This window comes from Bos indicus, chromosome 2 (genome assembly GCF_029378745.1).
Source record: "Bos indicus isolate NIAB-ARS_2022 breed Sahiwal x Tharparkar chromosome 2, NIAB-ARS_B.indTharparkar_mat_pri_1.0, whole genome shotgun sequence".
In the NCBI taxonomy this organism is placed as follows: Eukaryota; Metazoa; Chordata; class Mammalia; order Artiodactyla; family Bovidae; genus Bos; species Bos indicus.
This window is the reverse complement of record NC_091761.1, coordinates 95,358,424-95,385,482: the sequence shown is the minus strand read 5'-3', so window position 1 is coordinate 95,385,482 and position 27,059 is coordinate 95,358,424. Positions and strand designations below refer to the sequence as shown.

At 41.6% G+C, this 27,059-nt stretch overlaps 1 protein-coding gene across 3 annotated transcripts in view; it reads left to right on the top strand.

Moving 5' to 3' along the window:
- KLF7 (KLF transcription factor 7) overlaps window positions 1–27,059 on the top strand; it is a 105,064-nt gene that overhangs the window by 41,468 nt on the left and 36,537 nt on the right. For 2 of the 3 annotated variants that reach the window (XM_019975889.2, XM_070770869.1), the window contains one exon: window positions 36–669. In XM_019975889.2, the coding sequence (XP_019831448.1) occupies window positions 36–669 (634 nt within the window). The remainder of the gene's footprint in view (window positions 1–35; window positions 670–27,059) is intronic. The other variant, XM_070770878.1, reaches the window with a different exon arrangement.

Genomic DNA, 27,059 nt, shown 5'->3' with positions numbered 1-27,059 from the left:
GGCTGTTTCTCTCCCTCCCTCCTTGCCCTCTGCAGACATGCCTTGAATTGGAACGCTACCTGCAGACGGAGCCCAGGAGGATCTCGGAGACCTTCGGTGAGGACTTGGACTGTTTCCTCCGTGCTTCTCCTCCCCCGTGCATCGAGGAAAGCTTCCGGCGCTTAGACCCCCTGCTGCTCCCCGTGGAAGCGACCATCTGCGAGAAGAGCTCGGCCGTGGACATTCTGCTCTCTCGGGACAAGTTGCTATCTGAGACCTGCCTCAGCCTCCAGCCAACCAGCTCTTCTCTAGACAGCTACACAGCCGTCAACCAGGCCCAGCTCAACGCAGTGACCTCATTAACGCCCCCATCGTCCCCTGAGCTCAGCCGCCATCTGGTGAAAACCTCACAGACTCTCTCAGCCGTGGACGGCACAGTGACGTTGAAACTGGTGGCCAAGAAGGCTGCGCTCGGCTCAGTCAAGGTGGGAGGGGTGGCAACAGCAGCGGCAGCCGTGGCGGCAGCTGGGACAGTTAAGAGTGGACACAGCGACAGTGAGCAAGGAGGGGTAGGGGCTGAGGCGTGCCCCGAAAACAAGAAGAGGGTTCATCGCTGTCAGTTTAACGGGTGCCGGAAAGTTTATACAAAAAGCTCCCACTTAAAGGCCCACCAGAGGACTCACACAGGTAGTGGTACAAGTTGGCCGCACGTGGTTTCTTCTTTTTCGTCCTTTAGCCTCGTGGGGGGAAGGGCTTCTCTCTGTTCCGAGAAGTGGCATCCATGCCAACGAGGAGGTATAGAGAGGCAGGCAGGCCTGGGAGGGAAGCCGAGTGACTCACCCATTAACCTTAGGATCTCCAGGTGTCCTGGGCACCAGACATGGGTTTGTCACTCGCTGGCTTGGAGATTCTTTCAGAGGGCAGTGCCAGCCTTGGTGTAGTATCAGACACTGCTGAGGATGCCTGAACAGGGGTTCTGGTGGTATGACTCACAGCCGTACGTGATGTATGCACCTGTCACTTCCCTGACACTTTTCGTTGTTTTATCGGTGTGATTCGGTGGTTTTGATCAACACTGGAATCTGAGACGTTACCTTGGAGAGAATTGCAATTGAACAAGGTAGCCAGGGTGTCCCTATTTACTCTTTTTCCAGCATCCCTGATTTTTCATCAAAGTCACCAACAGCAGGAGGGTTTCAGAGTTCATTAGATGTGATCATTCTGTAATTAATTGGCATCTCCTCTTTTGCATTGTTCTCTGGCGCGTGCTTTATAGAGAGATGGCAGAATTGCTTTTTAATGAGCTTGTTACTGCGAAGTTGCTAAAGTGATTACATTGCTATGTGTGTGGTAAGGGCGGTGGGGACCGGCAGGGACTGTATAGTTTACTCAGGACTTCTGTGGTGACTCCCAGGACTCATACTGATCTTGGGAGTGATGGGATAATTTAGAAGAGTGGGGTTTGTGAAGAAAAGAATGAGATTAGCATTTTCCTTGAATCTGGTCTTTGTCCTCTGCTTTGAGGCAGAAACTTAGGGCTGGTGTCTCTTCTTGGGGTTAGCATTGTAGGAGCAATTACTGTCATTAGTGGTTTTTAAATGAGTCCCTGAAAGTATATTGCCGGTATGGTTTTTTCAATCTGCGTGCACAATACCAACTGAACTGGGAAGAGCTCCGAAAGTGTAAGTAGCAGAATCAGAGTGTTGCTGGGAAAAAATGGGTGATTAGATCTAGGCTGGGAGATATGTCTGGAGAGAGTTCTTCTTCTTGGGCTTGCTGCTTGCCTTCCGGGTGCTCTGTGGTGACTTGAGGACTATGTCACCAGAGAAGTGTGCGGTGCAAGGATCATTGGTTGGAAAATGGGGAAACCTAGGTTCTAGTTCTAGTGCTGTCCCTAACTAGCTTTGTCACCCTGAGCACATCCCTGTACCTCACTAGTAGCCTCATTTTCTACATCTACCAAACAATTTGGCTTTTGAGGCCCCTCTCAGCTCTAATGTTCTTGGGGGAGGCGGTTTTGGGAAATGTCTTTGTGTAGAACAGAGGAGCTTCCCTGAGATAGGAGTGTATAATGTGTGTGTAGAAACCATCACCACCTTGAATTTCAAAGTTATTCCCATGGGAGGATGATAGCGGACAGTGTTTCCTCACAGCATAAGACTTAGGCATGTTCTCCTCTCATTTCAAACTGACTTTTGCTTGTGGTCCTTGCTTGCTTCATGGAAAGTTATCCTAAGGTTACTTTTGAACCCGTGGCTCAGGTTCAAGTCCCACTCATGGTTCCTTTTGGAGTTTGAGTTCGAGTCCTCTAGTCCACATACTTCAAGGCAAAAGCTTCTTGCTACTGTCAGCTTTTCCTTTTTTTCACCTGTCTGGTATTGTTCTGGAGGTTAGTTTTATTTATTTGTCTTTCTCAAGTCGGTGAGTAAAGTAACTAGAAGACATTGCAGTGCTCCCAGGCTTCAGCCGTGACTCATCTCCTCTTCCCCCCAGGAAACCAGAGAAGGCAGGATGAAGCGAGAAGGTTGAGCTTTGTTGAGGGTATGGAATTCATGATTATGAGCACATTTTTTAAATTATTGACACGAAGACAGGCTATGTCCTGCCTAGTTTGGAGGCTGGGCATCTCTGGGAAAGCAGAGATTCTTTTTTGGGGGGTGAGTCCAGAGCATTTGCTTCCTTTTCCTGTCCCCTCTTTCTAATGGATGTGTTAGGAGGATAACTTTGAGAAGTGATGCATCTTCTGTGGTTTATTTTTTTGGGGCATTGTCTACTCAGAGTGATTATCAAGGTGGAGCTCATTATGTTTCCCAGCACCTGCAACCACTTGCTCTATAGTGGATTAAAGTGGAAAGAATCCTCCCTGTGGGGAATTTATCCAAGAAGGCACCTTGCATTATTGGAAAGGCAGTACTGCAGAGCAGTTAAGAGCAGGGCTTTGCAGTCAGGGAGACTCAGGTTTGAATTCTGGCTCTACAACTTCCTAGATTTATGCCCTGGATACCTGATGCATCTTCCCTGAGTCTCAGTTTCCTCATCTGTAAAACAGGGATAATTTACCTCCTAGATTGTTTTGAAAATTAAATGAGTAAATATATGTAAAGTGAAAGTTAGTCGCCCAGTTGTGCCCAGCTCTTTGGGATCCCATGGACTGTCGCCTGCTAGGCTCCCCTGTCCTTGGAATTCTCTAGGCAGGAGTACTGGAATGGGTTGCCATTTCTTCCTCCAGGGGATCTTCCCAACCCAGGGATTGAAACCAGGTCTCCTGCATTGCAGGCAGATTCTTTACCTTGAGCCACCAGGGAAGCCCAAATATATGTAAATTACTTGGCAGATGGTAAGAGCTCATTAAAGAGAGTAATAGGGTTGGTTGTAGTCCTGACTATTGCTGATGATATTGATTAAAGATGATTTTGTGGAAAAAAAGAAAAACAGCTTTATATAAACTAGAAATAAATCACTTAAAGTTAAATCCCACTAAAAAGCAAGAAGCTTTTCTTTCCTCACTTCCGTAATTTCAGTGTCGGGGTGGTGATGCACAGCCACTCGTCATAGAGGATGAAGTTGGACATGCAGGCATTGACCCATTGAAGCTGGCAGTAATGTAGAGCACAGCTTTCCTAAAACAACACAGGAAGCAATGACTTTGCACCCTCCAGAAGCATTTTGCCAGTAAAACCTTCTGCAGAGACAAACATGGAGGGAAAAGTAGGCGCTATAAGAAAGAGAAACAGACAGGAGGGGAGGCAGAGGTGGAGATGGGCAATGAGGAAAGGGAATCTGAATTAATTTGGATTAAATAGATGAGAATCAGAAGTATTTATTTGGAATTGGTGTGAAGGGGGCACAGGGGAACTGAAAACAAAAGTGATAATTTATGTGGTGTGGATGAACTAAGAATAATGAAAAAAGCATGAAGGATGGAATCAAATTAAGTGCAAACATATCAAGGAAGTGGACTAGCAAAAGCTTGGGGGCAAAGGTATATGGTGATGAGAATTCAGGTTGGAGATGAGGCCATTGATAGAAAGAAATGAATAAGGGAGGGCTGCTGACCAAGTGTTGAAATGAAGCTCTGGTTGGATTCAGGCAAGCTATTTTAACACAGGGCTCACTTTAATTCAATGAAAATATTTTCTTATCTTTCAGCTGGGGAAGTGTTTTGGGATGTAAAAAGAGAGAGGGGGGGGGGAAAATACAAGAGAAAGAGAGGAAATACTGGCATTTTGTTCTCTGGAGTTATGTATATGCTCTATCTCTTCTATATGGTAATATGTTGAAAAAGAGACACACTTGCAAAAATGAAATAAACTGTGTGGGTCTCAGTCTATGCATAAAGAAAGACAATACGTTGTTGGTAACATGGATTTCCTTGCAGTGAATAATTTTTAAAAGTGTTATTCATTTCATCTTTATATAGATAGAATTTACTGAGCTGGAAAAGATATGCTGCTGCTGCTGCTTTTTTTGTCCTTCTGTGGCTGTTTTTTTGAGGATGCTGAATCCTTCAAACTTTTTGCCCTGGAGGATGTTAGGCAATGAGGTGATTTTTCTTTTTTTCAGGTAGCAGATGTTCAAATTGGTAGCTAGGGCACAAATACTGGTTGCCCAAGGAGCTGAAGTGAGGGATGGGGGAGCCAGGCTGGGGGTGGCTGAAGATGAGGCAGGGGCTGGGACAAAGGGAATATTGTGAAGTAGCAGGATCTAAGTGAAAGGAAGCATATAAAAATGGACATATGGTTTATTCATTGGGAAGAGCACTTAGTGCTGGCATGAGGGTAGAAATGTCCTTCAGCAGCCAAGCCATTACAGACCTTTCTCTTCCACTGTTTTCTGGTCTTTGTATAATATATTTTTCTTTCTCAATAAGTCAACCATTATGTTCACAGTTTTATTTGTCCTCTTGGAGACAGCTAAATAATCCTAAATTTTGTTGCAGGGAAATCCCTCACTTTGAGGTTTTAAAATACTACTTTATTATGTTTATTTTCAGCAAAAATCAATTTGTTAAAATGTTGGTAGTTTCTATTCAAAAAAACAAAAAATAATTTTCCACATTTCTTCTTGATCATTTCTGAGAAGGAAAAAAAGCCTGTGATTGAAATGGATCTTTATGTTAAGTGAGCAGACTTCTCTAATATGAAAATTCATATAAAATCATGTTCACATTTACACGATTAAGATGAGTCATGTTGGTAAAGTCAGGACAAAGGCCAGCAGTGAAATCTTTGACTGTTGGTCATAGAGGAAGGAGCAGAGGCCATGTCCTGTCTTCTGCTACTTGGACAAGGGCTCTCCATAGACTGGAGTTGCTTTTGCCTAATCCATGGGTGGTGATAGAACATTCTAGGTTTTGCACTGAAAGATGTAAAGATATGCTTTTTAGGTGAAAAGATAAAATGACCATGCAATTTTCTTAGTATCTGATACCTGCTTTGAGGCAGGTCATCATGAATCATAATGTGGCACAATCTCTAAGTTTAATTAGGATTTAGGGAAATAGTTTATTTTTAAATGGAAAGGTGGCTAAAAACATTATGAACAAAAAGATGGGTATCAGTTCAGTTCAGTTGCTCAGTTGTGTCTAGTTCTTTGCGACCCCATGGACTGCAGCACACCAGGCCTCCCTGTCCATCACCAACTCCTGGAGTTTACTCAAACTCATGTCCGTTGACTCCATGATTCCTTCCAACCATCTCATTGTCTGTCATCCCCTTCTCCTCCCACCTTCAATCTTTCCCAGCATCAGGGTCTTTTCAAATGAGTCAGTTGTTCGCATTAGGTAGCCAAAGTATTGGAGTTTCACCTTTAGCATCATTCCTTCCAATGAATGTTCAGGACTGATTTCCTTTAGGATGGACTGGTTGGATCTCCTTGCTGTCCAAGGAACTCTCAAGAGTCTTCTCCAACACCACAGTTCAAAAGCATCAATTCTTTGGTGCTCAGCTTTCTTTATAGTCCAACTCTCACATCCATACATGACTACTGGAAAAACCATAGCTTTGACTAGACGGACCTTTGTTGGCAAAGTAACATCTCTGCTTTTTAATATGCTGTCTAGGTTGGTCATAACTTTTCTTCCAAGGAGGAAGCATCTTTTAATTTCATGGCTGCAGTCACCATCTGCAGTGATTTTGGACCCCCCCCCCCCCAAAATAAAGTCTCTCATCGTTTCCATTGTTTCCCCATCTATTTGCCATGAAGTGATAGGACCAGATGCCATGATCTTAGTTTTCTGAATGTTGAGTTTTAAGCCAGCTTTTTCACTCTCCTCTTTCACTTTCATCAAGAGGCTCTTTAGTTCTTCACTTTCTGCCTTAAGGGTGGTGTCATCTGCATATCTGAGATTATTGATATTTCTCCCGGCAGTATTGATTCCAGTTTGTGCTTCATCCAGTCCAGCATTTCTCATGATGTACTCTGCATATAAGTTAAATAGGCAGGGTGACAATATACAGCCTTGACATACTCCTTTTCCTATTTGGAACCAATCTGTTGTTCCATGTCCAGTTCTAACTGTTGCTTCCTGACCTGCATACAGATTTCTCAGGAGGCAGTCAGGTGGTCTGGTATTCCCATCTCTTTCAGAATTTTCCACAGTTTGTTGTGGTCCACACAGTCAAAAGCTTTGGCCTAGTCAATAAAGCAGAAGTAGATGTTTTTCTGGAACTCTCTTGCTTTTGCGATGCTCCAGTGGATATTGGCAATTTTATCTCTGGTTCCTCTGCCTTTTCTAAATCCAACTTGAATATCTGAAAGTTTACGGTTCACGTACTGTTGAAGCTTGCCTTGGAGAATTTTGAGCATTACTTTTCTAGCATGTGAGATGAGTGCAATTATGTGGTAGTTTGAGCATTCTTTGGGATTGGAATGAAAACTGACCTTTTCCAGTCCTGTGGCCACTGCTGAGTTTCCCAAACTTACTGGCATATTGAGTGCAGCACTTTCACAGCATCATTTTTAGGATTTGAAATAGCTCAACTGGAATTCCAATACTGCCACTAGCTTTGTTCATGGTGATGCTTCCTAAGGCCCACTTGACTTCGCATTCCAGGATATCTGTCTCTAGGTGAGTGAGCACACCGTCATGATTATCTGGGTCATGAAGATCTAGTTTGTACAGTTCTTCTGTGTATTCTTGCCACCTCTTCTTAATATCTTCTACTTCTGTTAGGTCCATACCATTTGTATCCTTTATTGAGCCCATCTTTGCATGAAATGTTCCCTTGGTATCTCTAATTATCTTGACGAGATCTCTAGTCTTTCCCATTCTATTGTTTTCCTCTATTTCTTTGCACTGATCACTGAGGAAGGGTTTCTTCTCTCCTTGCTATTCTTTGGAACTCTGCATTCAAATGGGTGTATTTTTCCTTTTCTTCTTTGCCTTTTGCTTCTCTTCTTTTCTCAGCTATTTGTAAGGCCTCCTCAGACAACCATTTTGCCTTTTTGCACTTCTTTTTCTTGGGGATGGTCTTGATCCCTGCCTCCTGTAGTGTCAGGATGGGTATAGTGTTTAAGAGATAAACAAAAGTGCTTTAATGAAAGCTTGAAATATAATTTATTTATTCAACAAACACTTATAAAAACTTGTTATATGTCAGATAATGTTCAGAGTATTAAGAAACAAAATTCAACTGAGTAAATTTTAAAGATCTCACTGGCTTTATTCAGTGATTCATGAATTGGGCAGCATCTCATCTAGCATTTATAGGAAGGAGCTCTGAAATGCTATAAGGGACTTCCCTGGTGGCTCAGACGGTAAAAGCATCTGCCTACAATGCAGGAGACCCGTATTCGATTCCTGGTTTGGGAATATCCCTTGGAGAAAGAAATGGCAACCCACTCCAGTACTCTTGCCTGAAAAATCCCATGGACGGAGGAGCCTGATAGGCTACAGTCCATGGGGTCGCAAAGAGTCAGACACGACTGAATGACTTCATTTTCTTTCTGATATGCTATGCAAAGTGAAAGACTTTTATAGGCGGAAACCTGGACAAGGAAGTTATACCAGGAAAGAGCTGATGGTTTGTGGCAGGGTCACCTTCCTTTAGGGAATGGTAGGGGTCTGTGACGCAGATAACCTCACTAGTTCTGACCTGGCCATTTCAGATTGCCTGGTTTAATATTCTATTCCTGGGAGAGGCTGAATCTATATTAAATTTATAAGTTTCAACTTGTTGAAGTAGGGCTTAGCACAGTTCAGTTCAGTTCAGTCACTCAGTCATGTCCGACTCTTTGCGACCCCATGAATTGCAGCACGCCAGGCCTCCCTGTCCATCACCAACTCCTGGAGTTCACTCAAACTCACGTCCATCGAGTCGGTGATGCCATCCAGTCATCTCATCCTCTGTCGTCCCCTTCTCCTCCTGCCCCCAATCCCTCCCAGCATCAGAGTCTTTTCCAATGAGTCAACTCTTCGCATGAGGTAACCAAAGTACTGGAGTTTCAGCTTTAGCATCATTCCTTCCAAAGAAATCCCAGGGCTGATCTCCTTCAGAATGGACTGGTTGGATCTCCTTGCAGTCCAAGGGACTCTCAAGAGTCTTCTTCAACACCACAGTTCAAAAGCATCAATTCTTTGGCACTCAGCTTTCTTCACAGTCCAACTCTCACATCCGTACATGACTACTGGAAAAACCATAGCCTTGACTAGACAGACCTTTGTTGGCAAAGTAATGTCTCTGCTTTTCAATATGCTATCTAGGTTGGTCATAACTTTCCTTCCAATTTCATGGGCTTAGCCCAAGTGACTCCATTTTGGGCCAGTTGTGTCTTTTTTAACAATTCTCCTAGTTTGATCAGACTTAGCCTGAGAGATATGATAAAAATTTAAGGCATCAAATGCCACTCCCAGCTACTGCTCTGAAGATCTCCCAGTTTTTGCTGATTCTCTGTGTGCTATTCACAGATCATGACTTAAGGTTCACATGTTTTAAGTTGGTCATTCTCTTCATCCGTTTTCTGACATTTCAGTCTTAGAGTATTGGTTGGTGGTTAGTGGCTACAGACATGCACTTAAACATGCATTTAAAGTGCACCAGGAAGACTATTATTATTATAAGCAAGACAGTTCCCAGTGTCTGGAGTGCACTTCAGAGCCACGGTCCCCAAGACCCAAGCCAATCAAAACTAAATATGTCAAAGAAAGATCTTGTTAAAGCAATCACTTTTTAAAGCCAAGTGATTTTATGTTCAGCCAAGTTCAGTGATTTTATGAAGCGGAGTTTCCGCTTCCCCAGAAAGGTTAATGCAGGTGCAGCGAGTGGTGTTGGATGCAGCACAGACCCCTTCTGGTGAAGCTATAAGATAATCAACGGCTATCCCATCATTAAGAGCAACATTGGTCAGAAAGTCTAAGGATTTTTCTTGGGCAGCTTTAGCAGTGGATTCTGAGTTAATGATGGTTTCTGATCATTTGTACTCACTCCTAACCAGGGAAGTAGGGTTCAGTCTGTGAGTTGGTAAGATCCCCTGGAGGAGGGCATGGCAATGACTCCAGCATTCTTGCCTAGAAAATTCCATGAACCTGGCAGGCTATAGTCCATAGGGCTGCAAAGAGTCAGACATGACTGAAGCAACTGAACATACACACACACGGGCATAGAGAGACAACCTAAGAGGCATTGCCTGGTTACACACCAGCCATCAAGGCATGTATAAGCCCAAGGAGAATGATAATCAACACAGACAAAGATTAATCATGTTAGGGCACAAACCATTCCTACTGATGGATTCATTTGCAGGAATTTGTTACATTTGCCCATTCAAACCAGGGGTCAGTTAGGTTTTCAGTGCATTTGGAAAGTATATCTAGCTCAAAATAAAATGTTCTAAATTTCTGGCAAAGATGGGTGCTGCTGGTGAGATCTTTTCATGACTGGGGAAAAATCATAGTTAGATAATCATAAGAACACGGGAGTGCAGATATACTGGGATTTCTCTAGGCATTGTGTCTAGTTGTGTCTAGGGCACCTATAATAAGAGAAAAGTGAAAACGAGGCACTGGTTGTTCTGGCCATTAAAATCAGATCCTCTAAATGATTTCTAAGGGAGGTTCAATTGTAGTTTAGAGGACATTCGGAATAGATGAAAAAGTGGTCATAGGGAAGACCAGTGGTTCTTTAGTATTACCGATAGATTGGTATTTTTACTGGCAGATCCAGTAGTCTAAAAGGTTATCCCCCTTAGTAATGGCCTGGGAGATATGGATGATAGTGTTATCTTTTTAGGACCATGCCAAAGTAAAAGAAAGAAAAGAAGAAAAGGTTTTTGTTGTTTAGTTAAAGTATGAAGTCTTGATCCAGCATCTTGGGTGGAGGCAGTCTACACTGATTTCAGCTACTTCTCTTCCTAGTCAGTTTTATTTGCGTGTCTCCAGAGTTTGCCCAGTTCTAGATGTCATGTGGAGCCTTCTTCAGCTGTAAGATATGTACTCAAGGTTTATTACTTTCTAATTTTGTAGCAGTGTCAGTGGTCAGGAGCACCTGGTAAAGTCCTTTCCATGAGTCTCATTTTTGCAAGAATATTGGAGTAAAACAGTAGCTGTCTGTAAATTACAAAAGACTTTAAAATGCCCATTGTTGAAGATCTGATGCCAACTCATTTGCTAAAGAAGTATATTTATTTCTCTGATATATAGCATTTTAAGATAGTAACTAAAATTGTGACTGATAATATTTTACCAGAACATATGAGAGTTCCAGGAATGTTAAACAGTTTCTGGAACACTTGTAACATATACCTATACAAGTACAAAATAAAGAAGACTTAATATTACCTATTTGACAGTGCTTCTTGGTTAATTTAACACAGTAAATAAGCCTATTTGGTTTAACATCTCTTTTTTTATAAAGAGAGAGAACAAATCTCCTGAGATATTCCAGGAGCCCTCTAGAAAATTCCAAAAAAGTTTGAAGTCAAAAAACTTCATTTAGAATTTGGTTTGGGGGAAGTTTGTAAAAAATATCCATTTAATAAATGACAGTAGATATTGTTAAAGGCAAAACAGAAAGTTACATAATTGTGAGCAAATCTTAGCTCTTTAATTTTGAGAAGATTGGGCTTTCTTAAGTAAAAGACCTGATAAAGACAGTGTGAAGCACAGTAAGTTATTTTGGTATGACATAAAATCTTCACTGTTCAGGCAGATTACTTAAAAAATAAAGAAAATTTCACAGTCTGTTATCAAAAGTAGACCAAAAGTCCAACAACACCTTAGTAATGTTAACAGAGAGAATAAAATTCTAATTTTGCACCAGTGTACTTTTGATAGTAAAACTCATTTTTTAAACAATTAAATAAATTTATTTTAATCCTAGCTATCCTGACTCCACATAAAACCAAGGTTCCTCTTACACAAACTGTCTACAATTTTGTTCCATTTTTTTCCTCTTTCTTATTCTAAAACAATGAGTCATTTTACTTTCCTTACCTACTTTTCATACAGTTACTTTCCTTCACCTTTATTTTTCTAAGTAGTTCTGACTACATACATGATTAGAATGACTCTTAGAATGGTTAATTCATAGTGAAAACTGAGATGTAGGAAGTTGTGGACTATCTCTTACATGGGCATTCTGTGGATTGGCAAATTTAGAAATACACGTCATAATTTCTAGAAATACATGTCATAATGTCTAGAAATACATTCTTCCTCATAATAAATTTTCCAATGTGGCAAACAAAAAAAATGTTTACTAATAAACCCAAATATCTTAAGTTTCTCAGTAATAGGAAGCCAAAAGTAGACAAACCTACATTCAGGACTAATGTTCCAATATTTATTCAGAAACAATCTAGGTATTCAATTAAATATTCATCATTTAAATTAACATAGAAAAACTCTAAGGTTTCAAGTTACCGAAAAAATTTGGGGAATATATTTAAATAAACATACCAAACTATAGTTATTACTGGAAAGTGGAAATAGTTAACACACTTATATCTATTCAAATCACTTGTTCTTAATAGTTATGTTTAGATTACTCATGAAAATTTTAGTATACCAAATTATTTTTCTTGGTGAAAAATTCTGTAATAGAGATAACCCAAGTAGAATAAAAATGGTATGCCTGCATTATTTTCAGTGTTGATAACTTTATAGACATGTCTATTTTAATTAAACCAACAAACTTAAACTACCCTTTATTTAGTGGAGATAATACTAGGTTGTGAACTTGAAACATTTGGGATAGTTTTTTTATTTCTGAGATTATACTTAATTTATGTAGCATTTGTTTGTTTTAAAAGCAATTGAATAAAGCCCTTTACAAATTAATTTTAGCCTTACTATCCAAAGGTAGATAATACCACACATCTGTAACACATATACAATTGACCTTTGAACAATGTGGGGTTAAAGAGAGCTGACTCTCTGCATAGTCTAAAATCTGTGTATAATTTATAGTCTGCCCTCTCTACATGGTTCCAGTACATCTGCAGATTCAACTAAGTGCAGATCATGTAGTACTGTAATACCAACTATTGGAAAAAATCTATACATAAGTGGATCCACACAGTTCAAATCTGTGTTGTTCAAGTGTCAACTGTGTGTGTAGATACACATAAAGACAGATCAGTTCAGTTCAGTCGCTCAGTTGTGTCCGACTCTTTGCAACCCCATGGACTGCAGCACACCAGGCCTCACTGTCCATCGCCAACTCCTGGAGTTTACTCAAACTCATGTCCATTGAGTCAGTGATGCCATCTAGCCATCTCATCCTCTGTCATCCCCTTCTCTTCCTGTCTTCAGTCTTTCCCATCATCAGAGTCTAGCTTCCATTCTCAAATTTTAGCCACGAATCAAGTACAATAATATAAAACTCACTAGTTATATAAAATAAGTTGGATCCAAATTGTGTATTTGCCAGGTAAAATAAATTAACGGCTCAAGTGGCTAAAGCTTTTTACTAATATTGATGGAGAAGACAATTAAGGTTTTTCATTTGTCTAAGTTCCAAATAACTACATAGCCCTCCCCGTTTTTTTCCCTTTAATAGGAATTACCTCCCTGGAGTTTTCATTTAAAAGAGATGGCCTAGATAAGATTTCCTAGAGATGACCAGGTAGAACATTTACGTCTCAAGGCCCAGGGAAAGAATGCAAGTTCCTCCAAGAAGGACTCTTGTTTCCGAAGGCCAGGACTGGGGAACCTGCAAGTCTTTTGAGATGAATAAGAGAGGTTTGGGGATTGGACTTCATATTGTTTCTAGAGCTGCATTTCTGGTTTTGCAAAAATTTGTAAGATGTAGACAGTTGCTTTTAATTTCTATTTCTCTAAAGAAGTTATAGCCTAAATGATTTTATTAAAGGGTTGATTTGCTTATCCAACCACATTATCTTCAATTTACTTTTTTTATACTGGGGAGAAGATTTCCAACTAAGATGGAAATGAAAATCTTTGGAACATTTTAGTAAATCCTTCCATAAAACCATCAGAATTTTGTTTTTTTAATTTTTTTCCTCCTTCTGGGTACATGGTTTCATTTTATCTTAGGAGAGAAGGTTTAGAATTTTTTTTCCATCAAGCTCTGAATATCAGCTTCTAGTTTGGCCAACCTCTGATCACAGAGCTACTCAAAAAATGCTTTCAAATATCTTGTCAATTTTCAGCTGAAACAAACAATAAATATAAATAAATAAATACTGGCAGTATTGAATAATCCTATGGACTCAAGAGGTGTCCCCAAAGAGAGGGCAAAAGATATACCTCCCAAGATCCAGAGCCAAAGATAGCCAAAGGAAAAAAAGGAAGAAATAAAAAATACAATTCCCCTGAGGACTGGCCATATCCTGGAGCTGCAGATGAAGTTCAACCATATTTCTGTCCAACCATATCTAACTGCAAATGGGGATATAACCTACATTTTCTGCCCAGTCATATTTTGGGGCACCCAAATTCCGTGGTAGCTCAGTTGGTAAAAATCTGCTTGCAGTGCAGGAGATCCCTCTTCCATCTCTGAGTCAGGAAGATCCCCTGGAAAAGGAAATGGTAACCCACTCCAGTATTCTTGCATAGAAAATCCTATGCACAGAGGAGCCTGTCAGGCTACAGTCTGTGGGGCCGCAAGAGTCGGATACAACCTAGTAACTAAAGTGAACATTGTTCAGTCGTGTCCAACTCTTTGTGACTCCATGAACTGTACAGTCCATGGAATTCTCCAGGCCAGAATACTGGAGTGGATAGCCTTTCCGTTCTCCAGGGCATCTTCTGGAGTGAGTAGCCTATCCCTTCTCCAGCAGATCTTCCAGACCCAGGAATCAAACTGGGGTCTCCTGCATTGCAGGTGGATTCTTTACCAACTGAGCTATCTGGGAAGCCTAAACCACCACCAAATTGACAAACCAAGCTCTCAGGACGTAAAACAAGACAAACAAGAAGGTAACAGCTGTCCTTGGGAGAGAAAGAATCAATAACCAATGTATCTGGATTTAGAAAGGAAAGGACCATGTGAAATTTTAGTTTCCTTTTTCCTCTGGGCATAACAGGCATTCAGGAGAGCTGATTCTGTTAAGAATTCTCACCCTTTGCTGGTCTCCCAGTTTTCCCATAAACCCATCTGGAGGCTTTGCTGGTGGCTCAGACAGTAAAGAATCTGTCTGCAATGCATAAGATGCTGGTTCTATCCCTGGGTTGGGAAGATTCCTTGGAGAAGAGAATGGCTACCCACTACAGTATTCTTGCCTGGAGAATTCCATGGATAGAGGAGCCTGGCGGCCATTGTTGTAAGATATTCATAGCTTCTGGGACCACAGTTCTTAGACATAAAATAAGCAGATGTGCCAGAATGTAGTGTACTCAATTCTTTGAAACTTAAGGATCTCAGTTTTTTTAGCTAAGCCTTGGGTCTCTTGGAGCCAGAATTAATACCTAAGAGGAATGTGGCTCTGGACTGGGGATTGTGTGGTATTTTACAGCCTACCTTGTTATGTGGAAATTTCCCTGGGATTGGCAGGTGACCTGGTATCAGCCTAACTCGTTTTGTGACCAGTTTGTCCTAACACAGGAGTCTTTTGAGGTAGGTGACAAGTGCTCTAACAGCTTTTAAGTGCTCAACCATACCCATACACAAAGTCAATTTTGTGACTTTGGTCTTCTGAGATTCCCATTAGCAATAGTCTTTCAGTTCAGTTCAGTCGCTCAGTCGTGTCCAACTCTTTGCGACCCCATGAACTGCAGCACGCCATGCCTTCCTGTCCATCACCAACTCCCGGAGTTCACCCAAATTCATGTCCGTTGAGTCAGTGATGCCATCCAACCATCTCATCCTCTTTCGTCCCCTTCTCCTCCTGCCCTAAATCTTTCCCAGCATCAGGGTCTTTTCAAATGAGTCAGTTCTTCACATTAGGTGGCCAAAATATTGGAGTTTCAGCTTCAACATCAGTCCTTCCAATGAACACCCAGGGCTGATCTCCTTTAGGATGGACTGGTTGGATCTCCTTGCAGTCCAAGGGACTCTCAAGAGTCTTCTCCAACACCACAGTTCAAAAGCATCAATTCTTTGGTGCTCAGCTTTCTTTGTAGTCCAACTCTCACATCCATACATGACTACTGGAAAAACCATAGCCTTGACTAAACGGACCTTTGTTGACCAAGTAATGTCTCTGGTTTTTAATATGATGTCTAGATTGGTCATAATTTTCCTTCCAAGGAGTAAGGCTGACTTTATTTTTGGGGGCTCCAAAATCACTGCAGATGGTGATTGCAGCCATGAAATTAAAAGATGCTTACTCCTTGGAAGGAAAGTTATGACCAACCTAGACAGCAATAGTCTTTACATGCACATTAACATACCAGCAGTAACCAAACTGATGGTACAGTAAGCTGGCCGAGAGAAAGCTTTAGGTGCACACCTCCAGCTGTTCTCAATGAAGAACTACAGGCTAAACTAACAGACCCTAACAAATGGGGACTGGACTAGCCAAGGGCTAGGGACTTCAGTGACCCACTGAGGCCTGGCCTGGGACCGTGAACTAACCAAGGGCTGAGGACTGACACCCTGTTAGAGCCTCCTGTCAATCTCCAGGGGATCTTCCCCACCCAGGGATGGAACCCAGGCTTCCCACATTGCAGGCAGATTCTTTACCAGCTGGCTTCCCTGTTGGCTCAGCTGGTAAAGAATCCGCCACATTATGGGACACCTGGGTTCAACCCCTGGGTTGGGAAGATCCCCTGGAGAAGGGAATGGCTACACACTCCAGTATTCTGGCCTGGAAAATTCCATGGACTGTATGGTCCCTGGGGTTGCAAAGAGTTGGACATGACTGAGCAACTTTCACTTCAGTTCTTTACCAGCTGAACCACCAGGGAAGCCCCCTGTCAGTCTAGACTGGCCCATTAACCCTAGTCTGGAAAGCTAATTAGATCAGGAGCTCAACACAAAAAAAGTGGACCTCAGAGCCCAGAGGAACTTACCCACAGCACTTGGAAATGATAAGAAAGATAAAGAACTCAAAGTTTACAGGTACCAGCACCTGTGTTTCTCATTCTCTGAAACTGGCTGAAGTTTCCACTGGATCCCACCACTGCCCCCAAATTTGTTTTTCAAAAAAATTCAACTGAGTACTTACGATCTTATTGGCTTTCTTCAATGATTCATAAATTGAGTGGCATCCCATCTAGCAAATAGAAAGGAGCTCTGAAGAGCTGAGCAAAATGTGAGACTTTTATAGGCAGAAGATGGCAGGACAAGGAAGTTATACCAGCAAAGAGCTGATTGTTTATGGCAAGGTCATCATCTCCTTGCAGAAGATGGCTGGGGTCTATCAAGCGGATGACCTCACTAGGGCTCACCAGGTAATTCCAGATGACTGGTTTGAGATTTCATTCTCTAAGGAGGATGAAACTACTTTGTTGTTGTTATTCAGTCGCTCAGTTGTGTCCAACTCTTTGCGACCCCACTGACTGCAGCACGCCAGGCTTCCCTGTCCTTCACCGTCTCCTGGAGTTTGCTCAAACTCAAGTCCATTGAGTTGGTGATGGCATCCAGCCATCTCATTCTCTGTCTCATTCATCTCATTCTCTTCTCCTCATGCCCTCAATCTTTCCCAGCTTCATGGTCTTTTCCAGCTTCATGGTCTTTGCATCAGGAGGCCAGAGTATTAGAGCTTCAGCATCAGGCCTTCCAATGAATATTCGGGGTTGATTTCCTTTAGGAAACTGTACTTAAGTTAGGTATTAAGTCTTGGTTTGATGATACGGGGCTTAGCACAAATGACTCCATTTTGGCCTGCTGTCTTTTTTCTAAACAGAAGTTTTTTTATGAATATAACCCTTTAAGCCACATTAATCTAATGACACCGGTACTATTCTCATTTCACAGATGAGAAAAATGAGACCAGGAGAGGTCAAGTAACTTGCCCAATATCACACAGCTCCTAGGTGGTTGGGCCAGGGTTTGAATCAAATCCTGTTTGATTTTGTTTCTCCATTTTGAGCTTTTAATTTCTTTGCTAAGTCATAAGGGGAAATGCTGTCATTTAGATATTTTTCTTAATAACCCATTATTTAGAGGAAATGAGAAACTTACAGTTTAAATACAAATCGACAGTGAAACTACTTTAAGTATCTTCTATACAGATAAGAACTAGGAGGATCCTTAAACATATTGCTTCATCAAGTGACTAAGAACCAGAACAAGGAAATTACGAAGGAATGATCTTCCGTTTCCAGTCCCATTATTGTTGCTGCAATAGTTACTATTATTATGATCATTACTATGAAACCATTTTTTTTACTTTAGTATTAAAGAGACTCTTGTAACATTCTCAATTCACTCATTAAAATGATAAATGTTAGTACTGTATTCATATGAAATAATATAAACAAGTGTTATCACCTACAGGGAAAACTGAGGACCAAAAATAGTAAATACCTTAACCCAGGCTATACAACCTGCCACTAAATTAAAATCTGTCCCATTCCCTTCAGCTTGTATTCTATTTAGCATTAATATAGTTTAGTAGTATTCTTACTTTGTTCACTCAGCTATCTTACAATCAGGTATTAAGTGCCCATAGATTTCAGGTGCTGTGCTATAGAATAACCAGCAGTTAAGATAGGAAGGGCTGTTCAGATAAGGAAGGCTAAAGACAGACAGGGCATTAAATGAGATTAGGGCTCCTGTCAGTGGTCAGAAGCAGCATGGATGATTCTGAGATACAAAGTCACTTTTCTCCTCTGGAAAGGCTGTTTTTTATTGATGCTGTTCATCTTTTAAAATTATGCCAATGTGATAATACATTAATTTATATAAATAGAAGCCCTAATTCAAGGTCAGGCATATCAGCAGGATGAAATTAAATACCTCAGTCTGGAACTGTAGGGGGCCCATCGACCACTTTCAACCTCCTCAGCTCTATAGATAAGAATTCTTTGAATTTATACAATAGCAACTGAAATAGGGCAATTTTAAGACATTAAAAGGCCTTTAATATGCTGAGACACATGGCTGCTAATGAAGTTTATCCATGTGTTGAGGCAGAAACTCATTAAACCCCTATTATGGGATGGAAACTAGCGTAGGGGTTAACTGTTCAGTTCACAAGGTGGAGAGAGTTTAATAGGAGGGTTTGGTAGTTTGGATTTAGCATATTCAGGGACTTGGGAGAAAGAGTTTGAAAGAAGGGGTGTGAATGAGGTGGTGGAAAACAGTTGATGAGAGAATCTTAGAGCTTTACCATATGATGATTTAGCAATATGCTAAATCTTCATACTATTTATGAAGATAAATTTAGGTAAACGTATATCGAGTCGAATGGCTTAAACTCAGCATATACACAACAAACACATTTATTTTATTATTATAATATGGTAATAAACATAGGCTTTGTAGGATGCCTATTCCAGATGTCCTTTTAAAGGATAATCGGTAGTCACAAAGTGTTAAAATAAGAATTGAAGAGAAAGGAAGAACCACGAAATAAATACTGCACCATAGACAGTATTTATGGAACACTCACTGTACTAGACATTATTCCTTCCCCATCTCTGAGAACCTCATTTTTTGATGCAAAAGCCTGAAATATGGTTTCATGAAGTCTAAATATAATATTTAGGACCTGATTTCAAAAGAGAGCATGGATTGGGGTTGGGAGGTAGGAAAAGGGAAAAGAGGAACCTCATTTTAGAAAAGGCTGTGGAAGTAATGGAATGTTATAAATTCTAAGATTTAAAAGTTAGGCCAGCTCTGTTTGCTCTAGAAGAGGAAAAGAGGGTCACAAGAAGTCTGTGCCAGTGACGGCTTGGCATTGGGAAGGCCAACTTAAAGTGTTCCCTTTAATAAATAAATAATGTATAGAAGTTGTTTCTAATATAATAAGAGTATTAATAACCATGATCATCAGGGTTATCCTGTATATATTACAGTGAGAGGTTGGAAGAAAGTTAAATAGAGCCTTTGTAAAGACCGCAGGTGAAGAGAATATTGTTAAAATCCATTGGTGGTAGGCAATACTTGTGTCTCCTGAAGCTGAAACAGTAGTGGAGTGATTCTGTTTGAATCAGGAAACCAAGGGGAGTTTAAGACAGTCATGTGTAATAAAACCAAAACCCTTTTTTCCCTTAAACTTTGGAATAACTTTTGAAAAAAATTATTTGAGATACAAGCACAGATGAAAAAATATTTGTTAAATGATGTGTCTTTCTTTGAAAAATATACACTTTCAATTCTGTAGAAATTATAGTTGAAGCCCCATAAATAAATCATGAGGAAACAAGCTTTTCATAGAAAGAAGCTAATTCTGGGCAGTAAATGGAGCTCTGGGAGTCCAGGCTACTTTGGTTATATGTATTCAGTTCAGTTCAGTTCAGTCGCTCAGTCGTGTCCGACTCTTTGCGACCCCATGAATCGCAGCACACCAGGCCTCCCTGTCCATTGCCAACTCCAGGAGTTTACTCAAACTCATGTCCATCGAGTCGGTGATGCTATCCAGCCATCTCATCCTCTGTCGTCCCCTTCTCCTCCTGTCCCCAATCCCTCCCAGCATCAGAGTCTTTTCCAATGAGTTAACTCTTTGCATCAGGTGGCCAAAGTATTGGAGTTTCAGCTTTAGCATCAGTCCTTCCAAAGAACACCCAGGGCTGATCTCCTTTAGAATGGACTGGTTGGATCTCCTTGCAGTCCAAGGGACTCTCAACAGTCTTCTCCAACACCACAGTTCAAAACCATCAATTCTTCGGTGCTCAGCTTTCCTCACAGTCCAGCTCTCACATCCGTACATGACCACTGGAAAAACCATAGCCTTGACTAGATGGACCTTTGTTGGCAAAGTAATGTCTCTGCTTTTGAATATGCTATCTAGGTTGGTCATAACTTTCCTTCCAAGGAGTAAGCGTCTTTTAATTTCATGGCTGCAGTTACCATCTGCAGTGATTTTGGAGGCCCCCAAAAAATAAAGTCTGACACTGTTTCCACTGTTTCCCCAGCTATTTGCCATGAAGTGATGGGACCAGATGCCATGATCTTAGTTTTCTGAATGTTGAGCTTTAAGCCAACTTTTTCACTCTCCTCTTGTACTTTCATCAAGAGGCTCTTTAGTTCCTCTTCACTTTCTGCCATAAAGGTGGTGTCATCTGCATATCTGAGGTTATTGGTAATTCTCCCGGCAATCTTGATTCCAGCTTGTGTTTCTTCCAGCCCAACATTTCTCATGATGTACTCTGGGTATAAGATAAATAAGCAGGGTGACAATATACAGCCTTGAGGTACTCCTTTTCCTATTTGGAACCAGTCTGTTGTTCCATGTCCAGTTCTAACTGTTGCTTCCTGACCTGCATATAGGTTTCTCAAGAGGCAGATCAGGTGGTCTGGTATTCCCATCTCTTTCAGAATTTTCCACAGTTTATTGTGATCCACACAGTCAAAGGCTTTGGCATAGTCAATAAAGCAGAAATAGATGTTTTTCTGGAACTCTCTTGCTTTCTCCATGATCCAGCGGATGTTGGCAATTTGATCTCTGGTTCCTCTGCCTTTTCTAAAACCAGCTTGAACATCTGGAAGTTCCCGGTTCATGTATTGCTGAAGCCTGGCTTGGAGAATTTTGAGGATTACCTCACTAGTATGTGAGATGAGTGCAATTGTGGGGTAGTTTGAGCATTCTTTGGTATTGCCCTTCTTTGGGATTGGAATGAAAACTGACCTTTTCCAGTCCTGTGGCCACTGCTGAGTTTTCCAAACTTACTGGCATATTAAGTGCAGCACTTTCACAGCATCATATGTATATGTATATTATATGTACAGCATATGTACAGCATTATATGTATAGTGGGACTCAAAGCCAGACTCCTCAGGTACCATATGAAGAAGGTCTGGCCATTTCCAACAAGGCAGTTTCAGTTTTTCCCGCACTAATGGAGGTGAACTGGCTGGCCTTGGGCAAACCTGTTTCATAAAAATTTTAGTTCCTTCCTTCTTCATGGCCCACCCAAGAATCTTATACTTGATGCTTTCCTATACTGGGTCACTTCCTGCCTTTTTGGCCTGCTTTGACCTCTTTCGGGCTTCCCAGGAGGCTCAGTGATAAAGAATCCCTCTGGCCAATGCAGGAGACTCAAGAGACAAGGGTTCAATCCCTGGGTTGGGAAGATCCCCTGGAGGAGGAAATGACAACTCACTCCAGTATTCTTGCCTGGAAAATCCCATGGACAGAGGAGCCCAGTGGGCTACAGTCCACAAGGTCACAAGGAGTGGGACACGACTGAGAGCAGCAACACCCTCCTTTACATCAGAAAGTATTTGGTGCACTATTAATTGATAGATTACATATCCATTAACCAGTAGTTTATAAAATAAGAATAAGAAATCTTTTACTACTTTTTTATTCTTCAATTCTAGGAGCCTCTTTATGGAATTTCAGGAATCTGCAGGCAAGTAGGCAGACAAGATGGGGGGAGCTGTTAGAAGCTGGAGCAGCATTCTCCACTTCCCACTCGTTCCCTTCCCCCTGCTACCAGATTTTCTGCATTTTCTAAGAGTAAGCTATTTTCAGCCATTTGAAAAAATAATATATTGAATGTTAATAGCAAGACCATTCAAAATAATCAAAAGGGTAGTGGCTTTTTAGTGTGCTGGCTATTTGGGTCACCAGTGACAGTCACTGCCCATTTCTGCAGTGTCCCCATATTTGGTTGCCAGTGTAAGGACCTGCCTCGCTTATATAATGGAGGTCAGCCCATTTAAATTATTTAAGGGTGTCTGCAGAGAGAATACGCTTTCCTTGGTCTTTGCTTTGCCTCCTTTACCATCTATGCTTATTGAGGTAGGTGAGTTGGGCACAGATGCAGGATTGGACCCAATAAGATTTTACAGGTAGAAGACTAGGGCACCCCATTACTAGTTCCTTATGGAGCCTAGGTCCAGCTTTGTCTTAAACCAGGCCTGCTTGGCAGACTTTCTTCCTTTTTGAGCCCTGGGTCTTTTCCTCTCTTCCCTTCAAAAGTTATCTGCATTCAAGTTAGATTCATAGAACTTATAATTTAAAATTCATTTTCTGTACGTCACTCATCTGGTTTCAGCAGACATATACTTTAAGCTTCTTTTGTTGTTTCTGTCTTTAGAGTGTATCTTCTCTCCGTTACTGTAATTGACATTTAATTTATGGAATTCAGTAAAGTGAAAATGCCCTGTTTTAGGAACAGGTTTGACATTTAATTTATGGAGTTCAGCATTGTGCACTGTTGTCAAACAAGGTAAAATGTTTTTAAATCCCAAATTTATTGGGATAGAATAGTTTGAACCATTTCACTAGTGAGCTAGAGCTGACAAAAGCCATCAATCCTTTGGTGGTGGGCAGGAAGCCAAACACTGTCCTCAGTGGGGAAGGTTCTTTTCCTTCATGGGAGAGCATTGCCCGGTTAAGTGTGTTACAGTGTCTAACATCTTCTTCTGGAGCCTTTGCAGTGTTCAGAACAGGATAATTTTGTAAGGAGGATAATAGCTGGTTCTAAGAAGACACCGTTACGTGAGAGAGGTTCTAGGAGTCTAATGGAGGCCTTAAATAAGATGTAGACTTACATAAACTGTGCCCTGATGACTAAAACCCAGGAAAATGGTTGATGCCACTGCATGTCCTAGTTTATAAGAGGTGCAGCATGCAGTAGAAAATATTTTAGAATACTGGTGCAGAAGGCATGTTTAAACATTTTCTGTCTTAATTTTGTATGTTTGTGTGGTTTAACATCACCTCACTGGAATTCATTAGTGTGATTATGAACCTACACATGGTGTTTGAATCCCCTTACTGCAGTATACACACTCTTCATCTGTACTCCACTTCTGTTGTAGCAAGGAAAGAATGATTCCTCGTGTCGAATTCTCAATTGGTCATGAGCTTATTGAATCCAGTATCGGTATTTTAAAAAGAGCAACAAAAGATACATCTCCCTTCTCTGATATAGGTAATAAGACATTTTATGTTCCTCATGCTCAGGAGAGAGTGTCAGAAAATCAATATGAATAAATTCAAGTACACAGAGGATTCAGCCTCTTCGAAAATGTGGTGTGTAGCAGAATGACGGTATGCATTATTAAGTGTTTTTTGCTTCACTCACATGTAGATATTAGCATGAAGAAAAGGTGCCATGGGTTACTTAAGAATTTAGGCAGAAGGCTATTTGCTGGCTTTTTTGTTTTTTCTGTTCTTTGTTGTTGTTGTTTAGTGTCTCAAGCCTTCAGCTAATCTGAATTTGAAACTAAATACTGTCATTACAGAAGATTTTTTTCTGAGTTCTTCCAATTTCTCTGGGGACAAAATAATGGCTGCTTGAAGCAGTGGAGAAACAGTAATTAGGGCAAATAGTAATACTGTGCATGATTGAGGAAAATGTGAGGAAAGGAGGGAGAAAATGCAACAGACAGACTTGTACAGCCTGTTACTAGGAAACCACATCAGCATTAAATACAGTGTGCTAATTGGCTATCCTTTTTCTGCCTGGGTACCAGCCTGGGCCTGCTACACAGCTGTTTCTGCTCCTTCTGGTTGCTAGGTAACTGCATCAATTTTTTTCTCCCTCTTTGTATTCTGGAGGCTAATTGGCTACTTCTGCTCCTGGTGTTGCTGCTGGGTACCAGTCTGGGCCTGCTGCTCTGCTGTTTTCCAAAGGGATTTAATGGGGGGAAGGGAGGAAAAAGGGAAAGGAAGATATGCTGGCAATTAATGGAGCATAAGTGCAAATTCTACACAGTGTCTGGCACCTGCGTCCCCTCAGCCTGCTTTCTCAACTAAATCCTTTTGCTGTGAAAACACATTAGAATCTTGAAGTCTTTCTTCTGCTTACCTTTTGAATATCGTTTAAAAGAAACAAGACATTTGAAGACTTATTACTTCAATGATGGATTTGATCTTCTTAAGAAAGAACTGGCAAGTCATTACACATCTATAGTTGATATGGGCACTAATAGAATTTGTGCAAACATGAACTTTCCTAACTTAGTAACAAAGCAGCATCTTTAACATCTTAGGGAGAGTGCCGCTTTATCTCTTAAATGGACCAAATTTTTTATAGCCATTCTTGGTATCACACAGAGTATAAAGTAAGAAATCAAATGGACTAAAAGCAACTATGGGATTTTCCCAACTGTTTTATTCATGAAGAAGGAGTAGAGAGAAGCTTCTAGACCCATGACTTTCCATTATGGATATCATTCGTCTGATGTGTGCAGCACATGTCCTAAGTGCTTTTTGCTGGTACATTACATCAACATAGAAATAAATATGTTTGCATACCTTATTTGTCTTTCCTTATAGGAAATGAACAAATGTGGTGCAAAGTAAACCTAGAGTCAGTTTTGTGATTTTTTTTTTAAGTGTAATTACTTTCCATATCATTGCATTTCCTGTCTAAGTAGAGGTTTCTATTTCATCATTATTGAAATGCTCCCTGGAAGTGTGGGAAGGAAGATTCTTCAGAAGTGAAGTGACGCTTCAAGGAGGTTTCACTTTAAATGGTTGAGAAAGTGTATGTAAATTGAGGTCCCTTGAAGAGGCAACTTTGTCCCCCTGGGAAGGAGCTGTTTTATTGAGAAAACTCAGAGCATGTTGTGTGACTGTGCACAGAAATAGTTAGCAAAGGCAACTCTTACTTGGCGCTAATGGCTGGTACTGGCTTCCCATACTAATGAGATCTACCCTCCACTGTTGAAAGTGAAGCAGGAGAAGCTCTATTCTGAGCAGCAACCCTGTCACTAGTAGATCAGACCAGACTCTATAGAATCATTTCTGCTCAAATTATCCTTAAAATAGGTAGAAGGCCTCACACAAGGATGATGGAGAGAAGAGTGCAGTGTTTATAGTTCTTAGGGCTTCCCCCACGGCTCAGCGGGTAAAGAATCCACCTCCAGTGCAGCAGATATAGGAGATGCAGGTTCGATCCGTAGGTCAGGAGGATCCCTGGAGGAGGGCATGGCAACCCACTCCAGTATTCTTACCTGAAGAATCCTATAAAGAGAGGAGCCTGGAGGGCTGCAGTCCATGAGGTCGCACAGAATTGGACATGACTAAAGCGGCGTAGCGCACACACACACACACACACCAATACACATAAGCATGCTTCGGGGGTTGAGGGAAGGAGATATTCCACAAAGCTATTTCAAACTTTGCATTCTCCTCAATCACAAAACACCCCGGCTTTGCTAATTCTCATCTGCATAACAGTATTACTTCCTGTATGAGGTGCATCAGTTGACAGACCTGGAGAAGAGGAATCCAATGGCTGCTAGCCACCCTGCAGGGCTGCTGCTGTCCCAGATCTTGCTTTTGTGTGAATCAGAAAAAGGTGCCCTTCTGTGGAGCAGGTGCAACCTGTACTTGGGTGGCAGAGCTAGTGTCAGCCCCGCTCCACCCTTCAGCTGGACACCCGGTGCCCACTGCCTCACATGGCTGCATCCTCACCACAGGAGCTGATCCACTTGGCCGGCCTTCCCTAACCCTCCATGAACTTGAGAAGTTAATGAGGTTCCAGCAGGAACATGAAAGTCCCATGACTGTTCAGGGGTGGATATTGGGACCTTCTCTTCAGTGCTTTGCTTCCAAGGTGGTGCAGTGTGGTAAAGGATCTGCCCGCAATGAAGGAGACACAAGAGAGGCAGGTTCCATCCCTGGGTCGGGAAGATCCCCTGAAGTAGAAAATGGCAACCCACTCCAGTAGTCTTGGCCTGAGCCTGGTGGGCTACAGTCCAAGGGGTCTCAAAGAGTCAGACACAACTGAGCACGTAGGCAACTCAGTGGTGAGAGGCCGGCCGTATGTGTGAGAGCAAACCTGTCAGCCCAGCCACTAGCCCCCAATATGAGATCATTAGTTGCCTAATGTTGTGATTCTCAACTTGGGCCCATTTCCCCCCTGGGGACATTGGATGATGTCTGGAGATACTTTGGATTTTCACATCTTTGAGGAGGAGGTGGTTGCTACTGGCTTCTGGGAGGTGGAGGGCAGGGATGCTGGTCAGTCCACTACACAGTGCAATTCAGTGCCCAGGACAGCTTCCACAGCAGACCCTCGCTGGGCCCCAAGTGTCCGCAGGGCCGAGATTGAGAAACCCTGGCCTCACGCAACTTTAGCTGGCTTTCGCTTCTTCTCTTTGGGCTCCTCTGCACCACTTGCAAAATATTTCTTCATCCTTTTAAGGTTACTGACCAGGTCTTGCCTTCCCTTTGGTGCTTTTTTTTTTTTTTGATGTGGACCATTTTTTTAAAGTCTTGATTGAATTTGTTAAAATATTGCTTCTGTTTTGTGTTTTTGGTTTTTCGGCCGAGAGGCATGTGTGATCTTAGCTCCCCAACCAGCGATCAAATTTGCACCCCCTGCATTGGAAGGTGAAGCCCCGACCACTGGTCTGTCAGTCTCCCTTTTGTGCTCTTTTAAAAATCGACGAAATATGACTATTGTATAATTATTTCTTTTGGGTCTTAGAAGATGGGCTGTCCCCCCGCTCCCCTTACGATATGAGGAAAGTCTCTCCACCTCTACCCAATGCTTAACTTCCTTGAATTAACATTCATTATTGTAGCTGTTCACAGGCAACACCCCCTCCCTTCTTGCTGAAGGCTTCTGACCTGTAATAATTTGAGATTTTGCTGAGGCAGGG